Genomic DNA, 19,580 nt, shown 5'->3' on the forward strand with positions numbered 1-19,580 from the left:
GCTGGGCTGGGCTGGGATGTGGGCCGCATTTTCCACCATGGGGCCTCAGCAGCGTTGGCTGTGATTTAGTGGGCTGTCGCTCCGGGGTGGTTGCTTTGTGGGCACCAGGTTTGTAGTGCCCTTTATTGTTAAACTAGGAGCCTGCGGGAATCAGGCTGAAACTGGCACTTCGACATCCCCCAAGGGGTCCCGGATTGTGAGAGGCCACATAGGCCAGGCCCAGGGTCCCCACTGGCAGGGAGGCACTGCCGGAGGGCTCCAGGGCGTGTCCAGCCTGTCTCGCCCCATTCTGATCGGGCCTGGCCAGTCAGGAGGGGACTGTGGGAGGTTTCCAGGGCATGTCTGGCTCGTCTCGCCCAGTCCCGATCTGCCAGACTCCAGCAGCAAGCTAACCTACTGGTTAGATCATCTGCCCCCTGGTGGTCAGTTTTCATCATAGCGAATGGTCGAACGGTTGGAGGGACAATTCGCATATTAGGCTTTTATATATATAGATGGCCTGCTGCTAGGGAGAGGAAGTTGAGCGTTGCTACATGACGTAATTACCCAGCACTCACAGCCACTATTTCCGGGCTGGGCTGGGCTGTGGGCCGCATTTTGCGCCATGGGTCTTGGCAGCATCGGCAGTGATTTGGTGGTCTGTTGCTCCAGGGTGGTGGCGGGGCCTGTGTCCCATTTGGGGGAAGCCGAGTGTTGCTTTGTCGACGCCAGGTTCATGCTGTTTCTCTGTAAATGGCAAGTGCACATCACAGCAGCTCCTTTGTTGAGCGTCTGCCCCCTGGTTGTCAGTGCACATCATAGCAGCCAGTCAGATGGTGGGAGGAACACTTAGCATATTAGCCTTTTATATATATACTAGAGGCCTGGTGCACAAAAATTGGTGCACTTGGGAGGGTCCCTCAGCCCGGCCTGTGCCCTCTCGCAGTCAGGGACCCCTCGGGGAATGACCACCTGCTGGCTTAGGCCCGCTCCCCAGGGGGGGATTGGGCCTAAGCTGGCCGTCAGACATCCCTCTGGCAGCCCAGGAGCCCTCGGAGGATGTCCACTTGCCAGCCGGGAGCAGGCCTAATTGCAGTCGAACATCCTTATCACTGCTGAGGAGGCGGGAGAGGCTCCCACCACCACTGCTGTACTGGTAGCCATCAGCCTGGCTTTTGGCTGAACAGAGCTCCCCCTGTGGGAGCACACTGACCACCAGGGGGCATCTCCTGCATTGAGCGTCTGCCCCCTGGTGGTCAGTGTGTGTCATAGTGACCAGTGATTCCCAATCACTCTGCTGTTAGGGTCAGTTTGCATATTACCCTTTTATTATATAGGATAGAGGCCTGGTGCATGGGTGGGGGCTGACTGGTTTGCCCTGAAGGATGTCCCGGATCCAGGTGGGGTTCCCACTGGGGTGCCTGGCCAGCCTGGATGAGGGGCTGATGGCTGTTTGCAGGCTAGTCACACCCACTTCAGGGTGGGGGTCCCCACTGGGGTGCCTGGCCGGCCTGGGTGAGGGGCTGATGACTGTTTGCAGCTGGTCACACCCCCTTTAGGGTGGGGGTCCCCACTGGGGTGCCTGGCCAGCCTGGGTGAGGGGCTGATGGCTGTTTGCAGGTTGGTCACACCCACTTCAGGTTGGGGGTCCCCACTGGGGTTCTTGGCCAGCCTGGGTGAGGGGCTGAGGGCCGTTTTCAGGCTGGCCAAGCCCCCCAGGCGACGGAAGCTCCCAGCCTCTCCTTTTTTTCTTTTCTTCTTTTTTTTATTCTGGGATTTATTTACCTTCTATAATTGAAACTTTGTAGCCTTGAGAGGAGCTCAGAGCTGGCCTGGGCAGGCGGGAGGGAAGCTTGGCTTCCTCCATCACCAGGGGCAACCCAGCCTCCTGCTCACTCCAGCTCCGTGGCCACGGCCGGCTGAAAGCAGGTATCTGGGGTTTATTTTTCTGCTATCATTGAAACTTTGTTGCTTTGAGTGGAGCTCAGAGGCGGGCCACAGCAGGCGGGAAGCTTGGCTTCCTCCATCATTGGGGCAGCCAAGCCTCCTGCTTGCTCCAGCTCTTGGCTGCCGGCCACCATCTTGGTTGGGTTAATTTGCATATAGTCACTCTAATTGGCTGGTGGGCGTGGCTTAAGGCGTAGTGAAGGTACGGTCAATTTGCGTGTTTGTCTTTTATTAGTGTAGGCGCTAGAAGCCCGGTGCACAAAATTTGTGTGAGGGGTGGGGTCCCCTCAGCCTAGCCTGCACCCTCTCCAATCCGGGACCCCTTGGATCCTGAGGATCAGGCCTAAACTGGCAGTCAGACATCCCTCTCACAATCCTGGACCGCTGGCTCCTAACTGCTCACCTGCCTGCCTGCCTGATTGCCCCTAACTGCCCCCCCTGCCAGCCTGATCACCCCTAATTGCCTCTGCCTGCCGTCCTGGTTGCCCCTAACTGCCCCCCCCTCCCCGCTGGCCTGGTCACCTCTTAGTGCCCCCCCTCCCCCGGCCAGCCTATTTGTCCCCAACTGCCCCCCTCTTCTGACCTGGTTGCTCCTAACTTCCCCCCTCCCCCCCCACCAGCCTGGTTGTCCCTTACTGCCCCCCCTGCCGGCCTGGTTGCCCCACGCAGCCTGCTATTCAGTCATTTGGTCGTCCCCCACTAAGCCCCTGCCAGCCTGGTTGCCCCATGCAGCCTGCTGTTTGGTCATTACTGTTACTGTGACAGTGTCCCAGACAATTTGCATATTCATCTATTATTAGTATAGATAGACTAGAGGCCTGATGCACAAAATTCATTCAAGGGGCTCAGCCCTCACAGCCCTGGCTTCGTCTGGAAGGTCGTCTGGAAGGACATCTGGAATGTCGTCTGGCTGTCTGGTCTAATTAGCATATTACTCTTATTATTACAGATAGACTTCAAGAGTATCGGCTGCTGCCCTAACCGGTTTGGCTCAGTGGAGAGAGCATCGGCCTGCGGACTCAAGGGTCCCAGGTTCGATTCCAGTCAAGGGCATGTACCTTGGTTGCGGGCACATCCCCAGTGGGGAGTGTGCAGGAGGCAGCTGATTGATGTTTTTCTCTCATCGATGTTTCTAACTCTCTCTCCCTCTCCCTTCCTCTCTGTAAAAAATCAATAAAAAATATTTTTAAAAAAAGAGTATCAGCTGCTGCAGACTTTGGCCTTTTAAAACCAACTACTTCCAGTGACTGTGAGTCCCTCTAACCGTTGTAGAGTTCTCTTTATTTAGGGTGAATAAAATGTTCAAGATTCCTCTGAGTAGTCTAAAGCAAGCACTAGGTTATTTTCCATATACGCTTTCCCTGCGGTATGATTATTGGGTCACATTCAACCAATATAGGCAGAAAATGACAAATTCTTTGAGAAAACAAGTTGCTAATTGAAATTTTTTACAAAGAGGAGGGTAAGTGGAAGAGAGGACAAGGAAGAAGTGGGGAGTAGATGGGGTGAACAAGTCATCCTGCCTTGAAATTGAATAATGTGACCAGAGGATCAGGAGGGTTAGGTCATGTTTGTTCCCCTTCTGGGGAAGGATAAGGGGTTTGCTTGTAAGAAAAACCTCACTGCCAGGACAGCTTTTCTCCCACTTTGGGACAAGCATGTTCTCTTCTAATGTGGTTCATAGGTTGCTATTACGTACTCTATGCTGGCCTTTTCTTGGTAGTACCTAATATATCTTACTGGATTTGGTCTTTTTGGTCAAAGCTTCACAAACCCTGCTCTGTGGTAACCTGAACAAGCTGTTTCTCAGTTTCCCATCTACTGCCTGAGCCTCTGGGGCTGCATAGCATGTCTCAGTCTCAGATGAGGCAGGTGGGTCAGGGAAGGTCAGTCTAAAAGTCCTGGCTTTCACAAAATTCTGGATTGAGGACACGCATTTGTGAACCTGATTTCCTGTAATCACTGCCCTTTTCTCTCCACACCTCCTTTTGAACTGCAGACTCTGGCTTGGTTGTCCCAAGTGTTTCCTATGAGCTACATAAAAAGCTGTTGTCTGTGGCTGAAAAGCATGGGTTAACTCTGGAGCGGAGACTGGAGATGACAGGCGTGTGCGCCAGTCAGATGGCACTGACTCTACTTGGAGGACCCAACAGGTAAATGCCTCTAGATTGGCGGGGGATGAGTGTGGGTTGATGCTGCTCTCTTGGGCCCCACCACAGAGCCTCACACAAGAGGCATTCATAGATAGTTGCTGCTTGTCTAATAGGAATGCCTTTATGAAGTAACTTTCCTGAATGCTGGAGGTTTTTGTTTGTTTCTCTAATCCCGCTCTTGTGAGTCCTCATTTTTCTCCCAGCAAGCCACACTTTGACTTTCTTTCCTGATAAGAGGTGGCTTTGAGAATGATGCTGACTACCAGAGGCCTGCCTTCTAAGAACCTTCAGAGATCCAGCCTTTGGCACTTGTCATTCAAAGGGGCTGGGGTACAAATCAATCCTGAGTTTCATACCTGAGAACTTCCAAAACCACCCTGACAGTTGGGTGAGAGAGCTGGAATTTGTTATCTTTGCACCTATCATTTTGGTTTATGTATCAGGAGCAGTGCTTAATTTTATTTGTGGGCATTTACTGATACAATGTACTAGCCTTGTGCTAGGACTAGGGATACAGAGAAGGAGAAAACACTGCTTCTGCCCTCTAGTAGCTTAATGGGGCCTCCAAAAAGTACTATGCTGTGGTAGAGGAAAAAGAAGATTCTCCAGCAAGCCACCTTTTTTCCTACTCCAGGAAGAAGCCAATCACCCTTCCTAGAGCAGGGCATCCAAGCTGAGCCCTGCAGAGGAAGGGCTATTTAACAGGGACAGCAGGGAGGGAGAAAAGTTGTCTAGATCTATGGAGTAGCATGTGCCAACAGCAGAGAGAATTGAGAGACCATGAAAGGTGAGGGGAGCTGTAAGTCATTAAGTATGGCTGGAAAATAGGGCTTGGTGCGACTGAGCAGTAGGGAGCTGCTGAAGGAATTTTAGTAGGGATGTGACATGAATAGTCTTGGGTTTTACAAAGATGACTTTGGCTGAGTAGATTAAGTGGAGGCAAGACTGGAGACATTGAGACCAGTTAGCAAACTGTAACAGAAAACGGAGCCAGGGGCTAAATGATAGCGGCCTCAACCAGGGAAGTAGAGATCAGAGAAGGGGAGATAGGTGGAGGATTTTTTTTTTTTTCCAGATAAAATCGACAGGGCAGGGCCATTGAATGGATGTGGGAGGTGATGGAAAGTGGAGAGTCTGTAGTCACTGAACTTTAAGCTTTCCAACATGGATATCTTGTTGGATGTTGATAACATTCACTGTGATAGGGAGTGTGAGAAGAGCAAGTTTGGAGGAGATGGTGGATCTTGTTTTGGATAGGTTAGGTTTGAGAGGGCTGTGAAATAGCCAAACAGACTATTAGCAGTCTGGATCTGTGGTTTAAAAGACAGCCTGAGCAAAAGATAGAGATCTGGAGGTCATCAGCTCATAAATGGTATAGAATAGAGGAGGTCCTATAAGGAGAGTATAAAGGATGGGCTTAGGGTGGAATTCTGGGAAACATCAGCACCAAAGGCATAGTTAGGTGAGGAGCCTTCCAAAATGGCTGAAAGAGAGTTAAGGAAACTAAGAGGATAGTGCTTCAGAACCCAAGAAATCGTGTTTGAAGAATAAAGGAATGGTCAACATTGGTACTGCTGAGATATCAAGCAAAATTAGAGTTGAGAAGTGTCTGCTGGATTTGTGTCCTCAATAAAGAGGACAGTGGCAACCTTGTGGGAGAAAGGTGTCTAAAATGAACCAATTTGGACGTGATTGCTCTTCCACTCACCTTGTCCTATAGGTGTGTCCTTGTCCTTGATTTAGGCTTGCTTCTCTATCGTGTTGGATTTCTGGCCTCTCCTGTGCAACAAAGAGGCAAGAGACCCTGTTCCTCACCCCCACCTACACACACACACACACACACACACACACACACACACACACACCTGTCCCCAAGGAAGGAAATAGTGCAAGCTACCCTCTGATGGAGTACCAGGCCCTTGGTTCTCGTGACTGCCACACCTTCCCCAAAGTGGCCATTGGGGCAGCTCCTGGAATAAGTTCTTCCTAGGAATATTTGAGGCCATTAAGTGGCTTCCCAGAAATAGTAGTTATACTCTCAAGCCAGCTTCTTGGAGCTGGCTGTCCTTGTGCCTATCTGAACTCTCAGAAGGACTGTCTCCTGTCCTTTGCAGCATTTGCTGGTTTTCCTTTGAGAAAGATTACCACTTAGTAAGCATTTTCATGTATGTCAAGGACCATGTATTTTTCGTTGTTGTTATTGTTGTTAATCCTCACCCAAGGATATTTTTCCATTGATTTTTAGAGAGAGTAGAAGGGGGTGGGGGAGAGACAGAGAAACATTGATGTGAGGGAGACACATCGATTGGTTGTCTCCTGCACGTACCCAACCAAGGCCAGGATGGAGCCTACAACTGAGGTACGTGCCCTTGACCAAAATTGAACCTGGGACCCTTCAGTCCATGGGCCGATACTCTATCCACTGAGCCAAACCGGCTAGAACGACTTTTTCACTGTGCTTTCACAACAGCAGTGAATTGGATACTCATAACTTCACCTCAAAGGTAAGTAGTAGTCTAGAGTTCTAAGATGAGCTAGCTAAGGCTCAGAGAGCTAGAGCCAAAAGACTTGCCCATGTGACCCTGCTCATACATGGAGCCAGGTGTCCAATATAGATAGATCTGTTTCCAGTGCCTGTGCTCTGCTCCCTACTATTGTGTGTGTTGGTACCATGGTCTGCTTTGAGTCCTCTGATGGGGGATGCCTCTGTGAGAGGGAGAGTCCATTTAGGAAAAAGACATAGGTGAGTCATATGCCAGAACTATGCAGTGTCTGTCTGAAGATGCAAATATAGTAGAAGAAATGAATGATATTCCCCCAAATTTATTTGGAGGGTAGGGATTTCCTCTTTGGTTTGACAGCACTGTCAACTTCCTCCCTTTGGGAGACCAGTAAGTAACTGTCACTGCTCCACCCCATGCAGGGACCTAAGCCTGTTTCTGTACATTCCCCCTACCTTCCTGCCCTGGGGGCAGACTGTACTGCCTTTGGGTTGGGCACAGCTCCAGGGCTAATCCTCCAACCTTACCTGTGGCTTCTCTGAGACCTGAGAGGAAACTGAAAGTGATGTCATCAGGAAGGGGGTGTCCAAGTCAATTGCCAGCCTAGGAGGCTAGAAAGCCCCTAGCTTGCTGCCTCCTCTATGACCAGTACTATGATAGTGCCAACATCTAGGAGCACTTTTTGTGTGTTGGGCTCTGTTCTCAGAACTGATCCACATAGCATCCTATGAAGTTGGTCCTATTAGTATCTACAAAGTTGCCCTTATTAATGCTTACTGGAAGCTCAGTAGAGAGAACGTGGACTGGTAACCGATTTAGAACTATCCGTCTGGTGCTTACTGTGAGTTTCTTAGAAGCTGAGCCAGAGTAATCCTGGAAAAGGTGAGCCTTGAGCTGGATCTCAAAGAAAAGGTAGGCTTTCTGGGCAGGGAACACAGTTTGAGCAGAATCAAGAAAGAGCTTTACGAGTGCAGGAGAGAATGATGAGACCAGACTTACTGCAGTGGGGCAGGCATGTTGGGGAAGAAAAGTAAAGAAGGCTGCTGAGGTTAAGCAGATTTTGGACCTAATAGGTTCACACTGTGAGAACAGTAAATGTTCTTGGTAAGAAAACAGTGTTCTATGGAACAAGATCTGGATGAACTACCTAGTGAGAAGATCCAGCAGATGAAGTGACTGACACTGGGATATGGAACATGCTGTAGACCTCTGCAACCTGGGAGCATCAGGAACTCTGAGAGCAACAGGTGCCAAGGTACTCGCTTGGTTTAGGGTGCAAGGGATTGCCAGGTCTGCAATTGAGAATGCGTCTTTACTTCTGTTCCAGGTTGAATCCCAAAAATGTTCACCAGAGGCCTACAGTAGCTTTGCTATGTGGGCCGCATGTGAAGGGGGCTCAGGGTATCAGCTGTGGAAGGCACCTAGCCAACCATGATGTCCAGGTGATCCTCTTCCTGCCCAACTTTGTCAAGATGCTCGAGTCCATCACCAATGAGTTGTCTCTCTTCAGCAAGACCCAAGGCCAACAAGTGTCTAGTCTCAAAGGTGAGCACTTGCACAAGGCTGAGCTGAGGCTGCCTCCCTCCTCAGTAGTTTGATGGTCTGGTTGTACTGCCCAGTGGCGACAAGTGGAAAAACACCATGTGTATAGGCTGCTCTGCCTGTTGTAAGGAGTCATAGTACAAATGGGAACTACTTTGGTGTTGACTTGCCTACTTCCCATCCCTTCACCCTCCTTGTCCCAAACTCAGATAGAGAGCTGTTGACCCATTTGTTCATTTCAAAAATATTAATGGAGCAGGCACTGTTCCTGACAGTAGGGATAAGGCAATAGTTCTTGTGTTTTGTTTTTCTTAAATCCATGCTTCCATGGAGCTTAACATTCTGGTTAGGACAGATGAATAAGTAACATTTTTTGTAGTATTTTGGAAATAAATAAAGCAGAGAAGAGAGTGTTGGGTAAGGAGTAACAGACGTAGATATTTCCACGTCAGGTCGACAAGAGCCTATGGATGGATCACTGTAGGGGTTTGAACTTTTACTAGGGTGAGATAGAAAGTCACTGGAGGAATAAATAGAAGAAAGGTATAATCCAGCTCAGGGTCCACATCAAAATTAACTAAATCACAGAACAACTGTCATTCAGAATCACCTGAAATCTGGCTGAATGGAGGTCCTACAACCAGGGAATTAAAGAAAGTACATTGAGATTGGTAGGAGGGGTGAAGGCATGGAATAGTGTAGTCCAACACCCAGGTGTGGCATGTTTTTAACCAGGAGGGATATGTTGGCCACAGAGGCCCTCCCGTGTGGAGCAAGGGGTCCCAGCCCCACACCAGACCACTCCGCCCAGGATACCAGTCCTGGGAAGAGAAGTCTCTATAACTTCAGGCTGTAAAAACCAGCAGGAATTGTGGCTGAGTGACACGGAGGCTGCTGGAATCCCAGGCAGTTCCTCTTAAAGGGCTGGTGCACAAACTTAGACTCATTCCCTCTTGAGCTCCAGTGCTGGGGCAGCAGCTTGAAAGAATCCAGGGACATACGGGGAGGAACTAAATTGTGTGGCAGGTTTCTTCCAGACAGAAGTGCTGGCAGAGGCCATTGTTCCTTTGCTGAGACCTACCTCCCCACCACAGTGCCAAAGGCATCACCATATCTGAGTCTCCATCAACCTGGCCCATATTGTTCATCCCACCCATTCCCTGCAACCCAGCCTCACCCAAACTGTTTGCAGTGGCTTTTCCATATGAATGGGTTGTCCTGGCTCAGGCTTCAGACTTTTCTAAAATAAGCAACAGCTGGTCTCGGTGTGCCCCATACCTCTCAGTCATTGGCTCCAGGCCTGGCACTAGCAGCAGCCTGTCTTGCTTCACAGCTGGGTCTCGCCTGCGCACTTCCTAGCCCAATACAAAATACCAGCCATCTGTAGATCTCTCTGTAGCTCCTGCTGGGTGGCCCAGGGTAGAGGCTGACTTTTCACTTCTCTGGAGGCCCTAGAGTCAGTGCACCTGGTGGACAGCTTCAGACCATATCAGATTACAACTCTACACATCCACAAGAGACATACTCAAGGAGCAGACTCAGTGAGCACCAAAGCCCCACTGAAGCAAGTCCTGCTCCATAGGGGTGTTTCCTGCACAGCAGCTCTCCCACTGTAGTTGCAGCTGGTCCTTACGGCCGATTGGCCTGGAGGTCATTTCCTCCCAGTGACGCCAATAGCAATCAAGGCTCAACTACAACAAGACTGTGCACACAGCCACCCAGGGGCACACCTAGAATGCCCAGCTCAGGTGACTGGGGAGGCTGAGCCACTGGGCTCTACAGGATTCCTACTACACAAGGCCACACTACCAATTCCAGGAAACGTAGCAGCTCTACCTAATACATAGAAACAAACATATAGAAGCTGCCAAAATTCGGAGAAAAACATGTTACAAATGAAAGAAATGGAAGCAAACAAACTACTAGATACAGAGTTCAAAACCATGGTTATAAGGTTACTCAAGGATCCTAGTGAGATCTTCAGGGGACTCAAAGAGCTTCGGGGAACTTAGTGAGACATTCAAGGATCTTAATGAGAATGTCAAAGACAAAAAAAGTCCAGTCAGAAATCAAGAATAATTTACAGGGCTTCATCAGTAGATGATTTTGAGAATCAAATCAATGATTTGGAATATGAGGAAGCATAAACAATCAGAAGAGCAAAAAGAAAAAAGAATCCTAAAATATGAAGATAGTGTAAGGAGCCTCTGGGACAACTTCAAGTGTCCCAACATTTGAATTATGGGGGTGCCAGAGAAAAAGAGAGCAAGATATTGAAAACCTATTTGAAGAAATAATGACAGAAAACTTCCCCTACCTGGAGAAAGAAATAGACTTACATATCCAGGAAGCTGAGAGAGTTCCAAACAAGAGGAACCCAAAGGGGCCCACACCGAGACACATCTATATAATAAAGAGCCAGGGTCCTAACAACCATTACGACCAAAGGCTTGACCAGACCAGAAGTCAGTGCTGGGTTGCCATGGCAACCCAGACTGGGGCCGCTGCAGGCACCCCGACCCAGCACTGACTGCCTAGGGCAGTGGTCGGCAAACTACAGCCCCTTGAGTGTGGCTCTTCCACAAAATACCACATGCGGGCGCACATGTACAGTGCGATTGAAACTTCATGGCCACACTCAAGGGGCCAAAGAGCTGCATGTGGCTCACAAGCCGCAGTTTGCCGACCACTGGCCTAGGGAGCTGTGGATCAGGCCCAGAGAGAGGCCTGCAGAGAAAGAGGCAGGGTCTGACCCGTAGCCTCTGTGGCAGCTATTGATCAGAACTTGCCTCTCTTTCTCTCCCAGCCTGGCCAACAGCCCCGCCTCCATTTCTCTCCAGGCCTCCACCAGGGCTGCTGATTAGCCTGGCCTTTCTGATCAGGCCCCGTTGATAGGCCCAGAGATGCTGATTGGCATAGAAACTGACCAATCAGAACCAAATCTGGGTCAACTGTGAGGAGCCAATGGCTGCCTAGGAGGCGGAGCTTTTGACACTGACTGGCATAGAAACTGACCAATCAGAAACACATCTGGGTCAACTGTGAGGAGCCAGTGGCTGCCTAGGAGGCAGAGCTTTTGATGCTGACTGGCATAAAAACTGACCAATCAGAACCAAATTGGCAGGCAGAGGAGGGTAGTAGGGGGCGAGGTCAGGCCTGCAGGGGAGGGCAGTTGGGGGTGAGATCAGGACAGCAGGGGAGGGCAGTTGGGGGCAACCAGGCTGGCAGGGGAGGTCAGTTGGGGGTGAGATCAGGCCGGCAGGGGAGAACAGTTGCGGGGGCAATCAGGCAGGCAGGCAGGTGAGTGGTTAGGAGCCAGTGGTCCCAATTTGTGAGAGGGGTGTCCAACTGCTGGTTTAGGCCTGATCCCACATATCGGGCCTAAACCAGCGGTTGGACTTCCCCCGAGAGGTCCCCGATTGGAGTAGGTGCAGGCTGGGCTGAGGGAACCCCACCCCCTCCGTGCATGAATTTCGTGCACTGGGCCTCTAGTCATAATTAAAATGCCAAGGGTTAAAGACAAAGAATCTTAAAAGCAGCAAGAGAAAAGCAGTCACTTACCTACAAGGGAGCACCCATACGACTGTCAGCTGATTTTTCAACAGAAACTTTGCAGACCAGAAGGGAGTGGCAAGAAATACTCAAGGTAATGAATAGCAAGGACCTACAACCAAGATTACCCAGCAAAGCTTTCATTTAGAATTGAGGGTCAGATAAAGATAAAGAGCTTCACAGACAAGAAAAAGCTAAAGGAGTTCATCACCACCAAACCAGCATTACATGAAATGTTAAAGGGTCTTGAAGAAGAAGAAGAAAAAAAAAGGATTAAAAACAAACAATAAAATGGCAACAAACATATATCAGTAATTGAATCTAAAACTCAGAACAAATGAACAAGGAATCCAATGAACAAAATAAACTAGTGAATAAAATGGAACCAGAGGCATGGAAACATGGAACACACTGATGAATCTCTAAGGGGAGAGGGGAGGAAGAGATTAACCAAAGAATTCATATTGGACACACACGATAAATAGGGTGGTGAGGGCCTGGGGTGTGACTGGATCATGTTGGAGGCGGACGATGGGGAGGGAAAGGGGAACATCTGTAATACTCTCAACAATGAAGAGTTTTGTTTTTTTTAAATGAGTGACTCCAAGGTCTTCAGCCTAAGTAACTGTAAGGATGGAGGTGCCATCACTGAAATAGGAAGACTTGAGGGACGAGGTTTTTGGGGAAAGAGCAGAAGCTCAGAGGTGCCGCTAGATAAACAGGTGGAAATTTATATATGTAAATAAGAGTCTGGAGTTTAGTGAAGGGATCAACTCTGGAGTTATAAGTGTGTATGTGGTATTTAAAGCCATTATGAGTCTGGATAAGGTATCTCCTAGGAAGGGAGAGTAGATAGAGAAGTTGTTAGACTATTTTCTTTGTTTACAAGTCAAGGAATCAGAGACCAGAGAAGGAGTGATCAGTGAAGGAGAAGGGAAACTAGGAGAGTCTGGTACCTGAAATACAAGTGAACAGAGGTGAGTATATTCTAGGTTGTCTAAAGAATGAGAATTGACCACTGGATTTAGCAGTGTGGAAGAGCAGTTTCAAGTGGAGTAGCGGGGGGTAAAATCTTATCAGAGTGAGTTTAAGTGGGAAAAGTGGAGAGAACAAATGTGGCCCACAGAAAGGGCTTTGCCAGGGATCAGATGGCGAGTTGGGGCCAGAGCTTGAGCCAGTTTCTTAACTTTCAGGCCTATGGGCACTCAGACCTATGGTGCCCTGTCCTAAGTAAGGAAGCCAAAGGTCTCTTTGTAAAAAGTCATTACTTTAGGCTGAGAGCTGGGAAGGGGGCTTGGTATGAGTTCCCCTTCTTATAATCTGTAACATGATGCCCATTTCAGGCAGTTCTTTCTCTGGTTGCCCTAACGCAGTGGTTCTCAACCTTCCTAATGCCACGACCCTTTAATACAGTTCCTCATGTTCTGGTGACCCCCAACCATAAAATTATTTTCATTGCTACTGCATAACTGTAATTTCACTGTTATAAATCGTAATGTAAATATCTGATATGCAGGATGTATTTTCATTGTTCGCAACCCACAGGTTGAGAACCGCTGTCCCAATTGTGCAAGCCTGAGGATGCCAACCCTTGAGTTTGGTCTGATTTCTGCTATTTGCAGTTTAACCTCTTACCTTGGTCAAGAGTTACATGCTTACTAAAACATCTGTTCTTACTAGTATACTGTCCCAGAGGCCTGGTTATAGAAGAGAAGCCTTTGTAAATGCCTGGGAGAAGTGATAGGTTCCCTCCCCATTCTTAAGTTGGGCTGCAAGGAAGACCCATTTCCATGAGACTAGTGAAGAGACCAGCTAGATCAGGTGGCTCGAGCAGGGTGAGTAGGCCAGCCCAGAGTAGAGTAAGTGAGCATGCGCTTGCCTGTTCATTTCTAGGGCCAGTCAGCAAATGGCAGTCAGGGCCTCCCTGTGAGTGCTGACTTGGCAGTAGACCCCACCTTCCTAGAGCTCATAATATTCCCAGGAAGTTAGTCAGATTATGCTGTGAGAAGGTCTGCACACCCAGCAGGACTGTGCTTCAGCCTGTGAGTTCCATGAGGAGAGCGGTCCATCTTGCTGACATGCTGTTGGTCTCTAGCATCCATCCCTCCAAGCCTTGGAACTTCCCAGACCTCAGGCCTGGCCCAGCCTTAGAAGGTTGGCCTATGGAGAGGCATTGAAGTAGTGTCTGAACAAGACACTTGAAGGGCCACCTGGATTCTACTCCCAACCTAGGTTCTCTGCTTAGAGCAGTGGTTCTCAACCTTCTGGCCCTTTAAATACAGTTCCTCATGTTGTGACCCAACCATAAAATTATTTTCGTTGCTACTTCATAACTGTAATGTTGCTACTGTTATGAATCGTAATGATGGTCTTAGGCGACCCCTGTGAAAGGGTTGTTCGACTGCCAAAGGGGTCGCGACCCACAGGTTGAGAACTGCTGGCTTAGAGGGATTTTCAGATGATATTTTTTTCCACCTGCAGATCTGCCCACTAGTCCCGTGGACCTGGTGATCAACTGTCTGGATTGTCCTGAGAACGCCTTCTTGCGGGATCAGCCCTGGTACAAGGCAGCTGTGGCTTGGGCCAACCAGAACCGGGCACCAGTACTCAGCATAGATCCTCCAGTGCATGAAGTCGAACAGGGCATTGATGCCAAGTGGTCACTGGCTCTGGGCCTGCCTCTCCCACTAGGAGAGCATGCGGGACGCGTCTATTTGTGCGACATTGGCATTCCCCAGCAGGTATTCCAGGAGGTGGGGATCAACTACCACTCACCCTTTGGCTGCAAGTTTGTAATCCCGCTACACTCTGCCTAGAGGGACTCTGGACAGGCTGGACCCAGTAGTCCCCTGCTGCTCCTGACATTGAACTAGACAACGAATGCCTTAAGAGGATGTGAAGCTTCATGGACCTTATTGTTAAAATTCTCTCTTTTGGGTTTGTTTCTTCTGTGAGAGAACAGATCATATATATTTTTTCTTTTGAGAACATGTATTTAAAGCTGACCTGTCACCTGCCCTTCGCCAGGAAAGGCTTTCCCACTGGGTGTGTGAGTCAGGTGGCAGGCTGTGTGTGCAATGGCTCTAGGCATTTCTACACTCGGTCCCCTGCATGGCCAGGTTGGGCTTTGTTTACAGACCGTAGGCAGCTTACAAACTGTGTTTCAGGTTTACAGCCACTGGGCCTGGGAGAACGTCTTGCAGGGTTGGGTAGGTCCTGTTTGGGGGCCTGTACTTCCTCTATTTCAGAGCTGGTGGCTTTGTCTCCTCTCTGATCATGTACAGCTGACTGCACTGCAGCTATCCACTAAAGGACAGAGTTGCACTCCCCATTCGTTTTGAGGGCTGTGAGGCCTCCCCTAAACCCCACCACAAGTAGATTTGAGGGCTTTTTACCCTTTCTCCTTAGCTGATCAAGTTTTATGCTGGGATTTTCCCCCATTTCCTCCTTTCTAAACCACTCTTGAGAGGCAAGGAAAAGGGTGGCATCATCGCAGGTAATATAAGGTTATGTTACTGTAGAACCACAATGCCCATCTTGCCAGCAGTGCTCCTTAACCCCGTACCCTCTCTAGCTGTGGGGGGAGGGGAGGGGGAGCATCTGCTTAGTCTGAGGCAAGGCCCCTGGTGCTGAGCCAGTAGAGGCTCCCTGGTGCTTCTGTCCTAGGCCACTCTTTGCCAGCATATACATAGCCCTGTTTTTTCCCCCCCGTAGCTATCATCCAAGAGCAGGGCACATGTCCCTCCCTTATTGGAACCCTTTTTGGTTGTCCTGTCTGAATAGGCTTGGGACCAGAGCCTTATCTCAGAGATGCCAAAATGAGGCCAGTTCTGGGTAAGCTAGCTGATGGGGCTCAGCCATAGAAACACACTGTTGCTCAGATCCTAAGGCACTAAGCCCCTACCAAGCATATCAAACTCATGGCTGGCTTAAATAAGGCATGAGGCCTGCCGGCCTTGAGTTTGACGTTTGCCCTACCTTCGCAGGCCTAGGCCCTGGGGGCTGATAGGAGCCATGCCCTGGAGTTCCTGGCAGCAGTCCTTGCAAAAGACTTGTGCTTTAATGCCTTTCTCAGGGCTTCAGACTGCCTTATGTTTTGTGCCTACCCAGTCTGATTAAAGGGGTGAGTGGGAAAGCTCACCAAGGATCATGGACACAGGTAGGCAGGCACTGGTTTCAGGCTGCTTATCACTTTCCTATAGGAGCATAGCCAGGAACAAATGAGGGAGGGCAGAGAAGGCTGGTCCCTCTTCCTCCCATCCTTCCACAGATGTTACAATTGTTTCCAGCAGTGGGAGGACAGATTGTCAGCCCTGTGCTGTGTATCTTCCCTTGGCCTCTGCTCACTCTCAGGACCAAGCAGCTCCCAAGATTGGGCCCTCTTTTTAGTCACAGGGCCATAATCTGTGCTGGATTACAGGCATTTTAGTTATCAATCACTAAGCAGTTCTGGCTGCCTATTACTGTGGTTAGGTCCCTTGACTGGGTACAGTGGAAAATGAGCTAGGACAACCCTGGCCCCAAAGAGCTTGATCTGGTAAATTGCTGTGGCCTAGGGGGAATGGCCTTGAGGGGCCACTGGGAATTTATGCTCAAGCCTCTTTTTTCTCCCCCGTGGCACTGCCCTCAGCTGGGCATTTCCCAGTCAGAGGCATCCTGTCCACAGTGCCCAGTCCCCAAGGGGCCCCAATCAGGTAGTCAAGATTCATTCAAGTAGTTCTTGGGGGACCAAAAACCAGCACTAAAATAAAGCTGAATGACACAGTCCTGTGCTCTGGTAAGTTCTGCTCTATGGGCTGCAGGGAGATACTGCACCGAAGCCCTAGGAACCTTTGTCCCATGCTTGACAGCCTTCATAAGCCATAGTTTTGGGGCACATACAGCCAGTAAAACTAGATGCCCCCTGGTGAATTACAGCAGGTCTTTCCCCTTAAAGTCCTTTATATATATAAAGGCCAGTGGGAAACAGGTGCAAGGCAGGGCCTACGTGCAGCAGGCTAAAGGCTAAAATTGCCCTTCTGGGCCCAAAGGAACACCCCAGCTTCTGGTCTTTTCACTGGTTGGTCCTGTGCCTGGCCCAGTTCATACTTAGCTCTCCACAAGCTGAACTGCTAAGAAAGACTTTATTAATAAGATGGGGAAGGGAGAAGGCAAGGAGCCTGGAGACGACGCACTGGTACCAGGGGTTACAAACAGTAAGAAACACTTTATTATAACTTTACAACATATAAATAGCTTGGGTCAAATCTGTGCTTTCTGGCAGCTGGGCATGTCTCCGCCCTTGCAGGCACCTGCCTTCCTTCACATTGCACTGTTCATTGGGTGGCTCTGGCCCTGGGGCCCGGTGGTTAGAAGTTGGAGAAAGAGGGCCAGGCAGCCCAGTTCCATCTCCTCATGTAGTGGCCTGTGCCTGTCATCTGCTGGGGTTGCGGCTGGTGTGGAAGGACCGCTCCTCAGGGGTCAGGCCAGCAAAGAAGGGGTGCAGCAGGGCCTCCGCCAGTGTGATGCGCTGGGCAGGGTCAAACTCTAACATCCTCCTCATCAGGTCAAACAGCTGCACGTGCTCCAGGGAGTCTTGGAGCATGTAACTCTGCTCAGGGACACAAGGTATCTCAGTGTGATGGCAGGGGCGTGGCAAGCCTTGCTGCATGAGTTGAGGCACTGATGCCTCCTGGAGGCCTGACTGCCCTCTTGGACAGTGAGTGGCTCCATTCTTTTATGCCTGTTAAAGCATTTTGCTCTGAACTTGTCAGGCTGTTCTGCTGGTTTGGTGCCTCTGCCCACACATGCAAAGTCCTGACAGGTAGGTAGAAATCACCTGTCAATGCACCAAATGCAGTTGACAGAGGCTTCCTGGTCATGTCTCGTCTTCCCTCCCCCTCACCTCAGTCCTGCCTAGTTCTTCCCAAAATTGAGAGAAGAGAGGGGCTGGAAGTAGCACGGTCTCTGGTGTTCTGGTGTTCCCCAATTATATTCATAGCCACCCTGTTGGGAAGGGGTAGGCTAAGAACCCCTCTGGAGCAATTTGAAAGAAGCCCCATTGCCAGCACCCAGCAGCCTCTCATTGTGCCAGGCAAAGGGGCAGCCTTTAGCTGCCTGGCCTGTCTCTCTGCTATATGTGTGCCCAGTGCCTTGGCATGAGTTGAGCTGGGGGAAGCCAGAAACTGACCTTCAGAGGTTTGCAGTTCTCCTTCACATACCGGCCATCAGAGCTGTTCTCATCCCAAACCAGGCCCCCTTTGTAAAAATATTTCTGCTTCCTGAAAGGGAAGGAACGGAGGGAATCGTTTGTGGGTGTGGGTGTGGGTGTGGGTGTGGGTGTGGGTGGGGAGATAGCAGGAGCCTGGGGAATGGCAGCAAAGCCAGGCAGGGCGTCCTGGTCTGACCCAGCAGGGCAGCAGGTTTGTCAGGTCACTCGGAGGAGCATACAGGGAAAGCTATGAGCCTGGGTGAGCCACAGCATCTTCTGCAAAGACTGTTCAGTAGCTTTTTGACCCACAAGCAAGATGGGAAAGATCTATGGGCCAGGGGTCCTTACCTGGTACGGTGGATCATGTGTGATGGGATGGGCCCTAGGATCTTCTCCATCATCACCAAATGCTCTCGGTTTTCGTGGGTCTATGGAAGGTCGGGGATAGAGCAAGCAGGGTTCAGTACAAGCCTCAGCCCCTCAGGGAGGACAAGAGAGAAAAAGTGCCTTCCCAGTTTCTGTGGCCTTGCAGCAGCCTGCTACCATTTGCCAAGGGTAAGGCCATGTTTCTCGCTCGCTCTCAAGAACGCAAACTGCCCCAGCCCATCTCCACACCCTCACTTATGCTGTGCCTCATGCCTCAAATATTCACTCTTTGAGCCCCTACCCTTCATCCTTGATGGCTGAGCTTAAGACTCCCTGAGTGCTTCAGCTATCCCTACCTCTTCCTTTCTCTGAGCATCTATGACTCTCAATCCTGGTGGGTCTCAGATGGTCTTCCCACACCAGGCCCCTGTGGCCTGCTAGAGTATGAGCACGCAGGGTAGCAGGGCAGTGTGGGAGGGGCCTTACCTGGAAAAGTGTGAAGCCCCGGTAGTACTCGAAGAGAATGCAGCCAATGCTCCAGACGTCACAGGGCTGTGCCCAGCCCAGCTCTGAAAGCCAAAATGGAGAAGCTATGAGGCTCTGTGCTCTCACCCTAGAGGTCACAAGGCAGCTGCCACACTGGTTGACAGGACTCTTGCCCAAACCCCAGTACAGGTCCCTTTCTCTGCCAGGCCAAGTTGACAACCATAGTGGCTGCTTGCCAGTGGGCGGCAGGCAGGCACACCGTTGCCTCTGTTCATTCCCTCCCAGCAAGAGCCCACTTTATCTGGGTTGGGGGCTGTATAGCCACTCACCAAGGATCACCTCAGGTGGGCGGTAATGACGAGTGGCCACAATGGTTGTGTGATGCTCATGGTCAAAGGTAGCACTGCCGAAGTCAGCAACTCGGATGCTGGTGTTCTTCACTGACTTCTCCTCACAGCTCTGAGAGGCAAGGAAGGGGAGCCAGATCAGAACTCTGTCCCAGGGGGAACCTCGCTCTGCAGTGGGGCCTCCCCCTCTCCCCATCAATACCTTGTGCTCATTGTAGAGCGTTTCAAACTCAGAATTCACAAACAGGATGTTCTCTGGCTTCAAGTCTGTGTGGGTCAGCTGGTTCTCATGTAGAACTGGAGAGGCAGGAGAGAGGGGGAAGCGGGCTCTGAGAACCTGGGCTTCTCTGGCTCCTGCCAGCTCTAGGCCAGATCCATCCTCCAAAGCCAGTCTGCCAGAGACCCTCACACCATTACCTCAGCAGTGGGCTGAGAGAACAGGCACAGCTCTGCCTCTACACTGGCTTCCCTCTCAAAGATTCTCTGTGCTTGGGGTCTTGGAGGGTTCAAATGCTTG

The 19,580-nt window shown here is 50.2% G+C and overlaps 2 protein-coding genes across 7 annotated transcripts in view; one reads left to right on the forward strand and one right to left on the reverse strand.

The window, feature by feature from the left end:
* Positions 1-16,433, forward strand: part of EDC3 (enhancer of mRNA decapping 3) — a 121,807-nt gene extending 105,374 nt beyond the window's left edge. For all 3 annotated transcript variants that reach the window (XM_081084789.1, XM_081084790.1, XM_081084788.1), the window contains 3 exons: positions 3,926-4,079; positions 7,908-8,125; positions 14,156-16,433. In XM_081084789.1, the coding sequence (XP_080940915.1) occupies positions 3,926-4,079; positions 7,908-8,125; positions 14,156-14,490 (707 nt within the window). In that variant the 3' untranslated portion in view covers positions 14,491-16,433. The remainder of the gene's footprint in view (positions 1-3,925; positions 4,080-7,907; positions 8,126-14,155) is intronic.
* Positions 16,434-16,851: 418 nt separating this feature from the next.
* CLK3 (CDC like kinase 3) overlaps positions 16,852-19,580 on the reverse strand; it is a gene marked incomplete at its 3' end in the record, with an annotated part of 114,108 nt that continues 111,379 nt past the window's right edge. For all 4 annotated transcript variants that reach the window (XM_081084819.1, XM_081084818.1, XM_081084820.1 and 1 more), the window contains 6 exons: positions 19,266-19,360; positions 19,046-19,175; positions 18,717-18,799; positions 18,213-18,292; positions 17,844-17,934; positions 16,852-17,264 (listed from right to left, as the gene is read on the reverse strand). In XM_081084819.1, coding sequence (XP_080940945.1) covers positions 17,088-17,264; positions 17,844-17,934; positions 18,213-18,292; positions 18,717-18,799; positions 19,046-19,175; positions 19,266-19,360 — 656 coding nt within the window. The remainder of the gene's footprint in view (positions 17,265-17,843; positions 17,935-18,212; positions 18,293-18,716; positions 18,800-19,045; positions 19,176-19,265; positions 19,361-19,580) is intronic.

The sequence above is a fragment of the Myotis nattereri genome (genome assembly GCF_964212035.1).
Source record: "Myotis nattereri genome assembly, chromosome: 1".
NCBI lineage: Eukaryota > Metazoa > Chordata > Mammalia > Chiroptera > Vespertilionidae > Myotis > Myotis nattereri.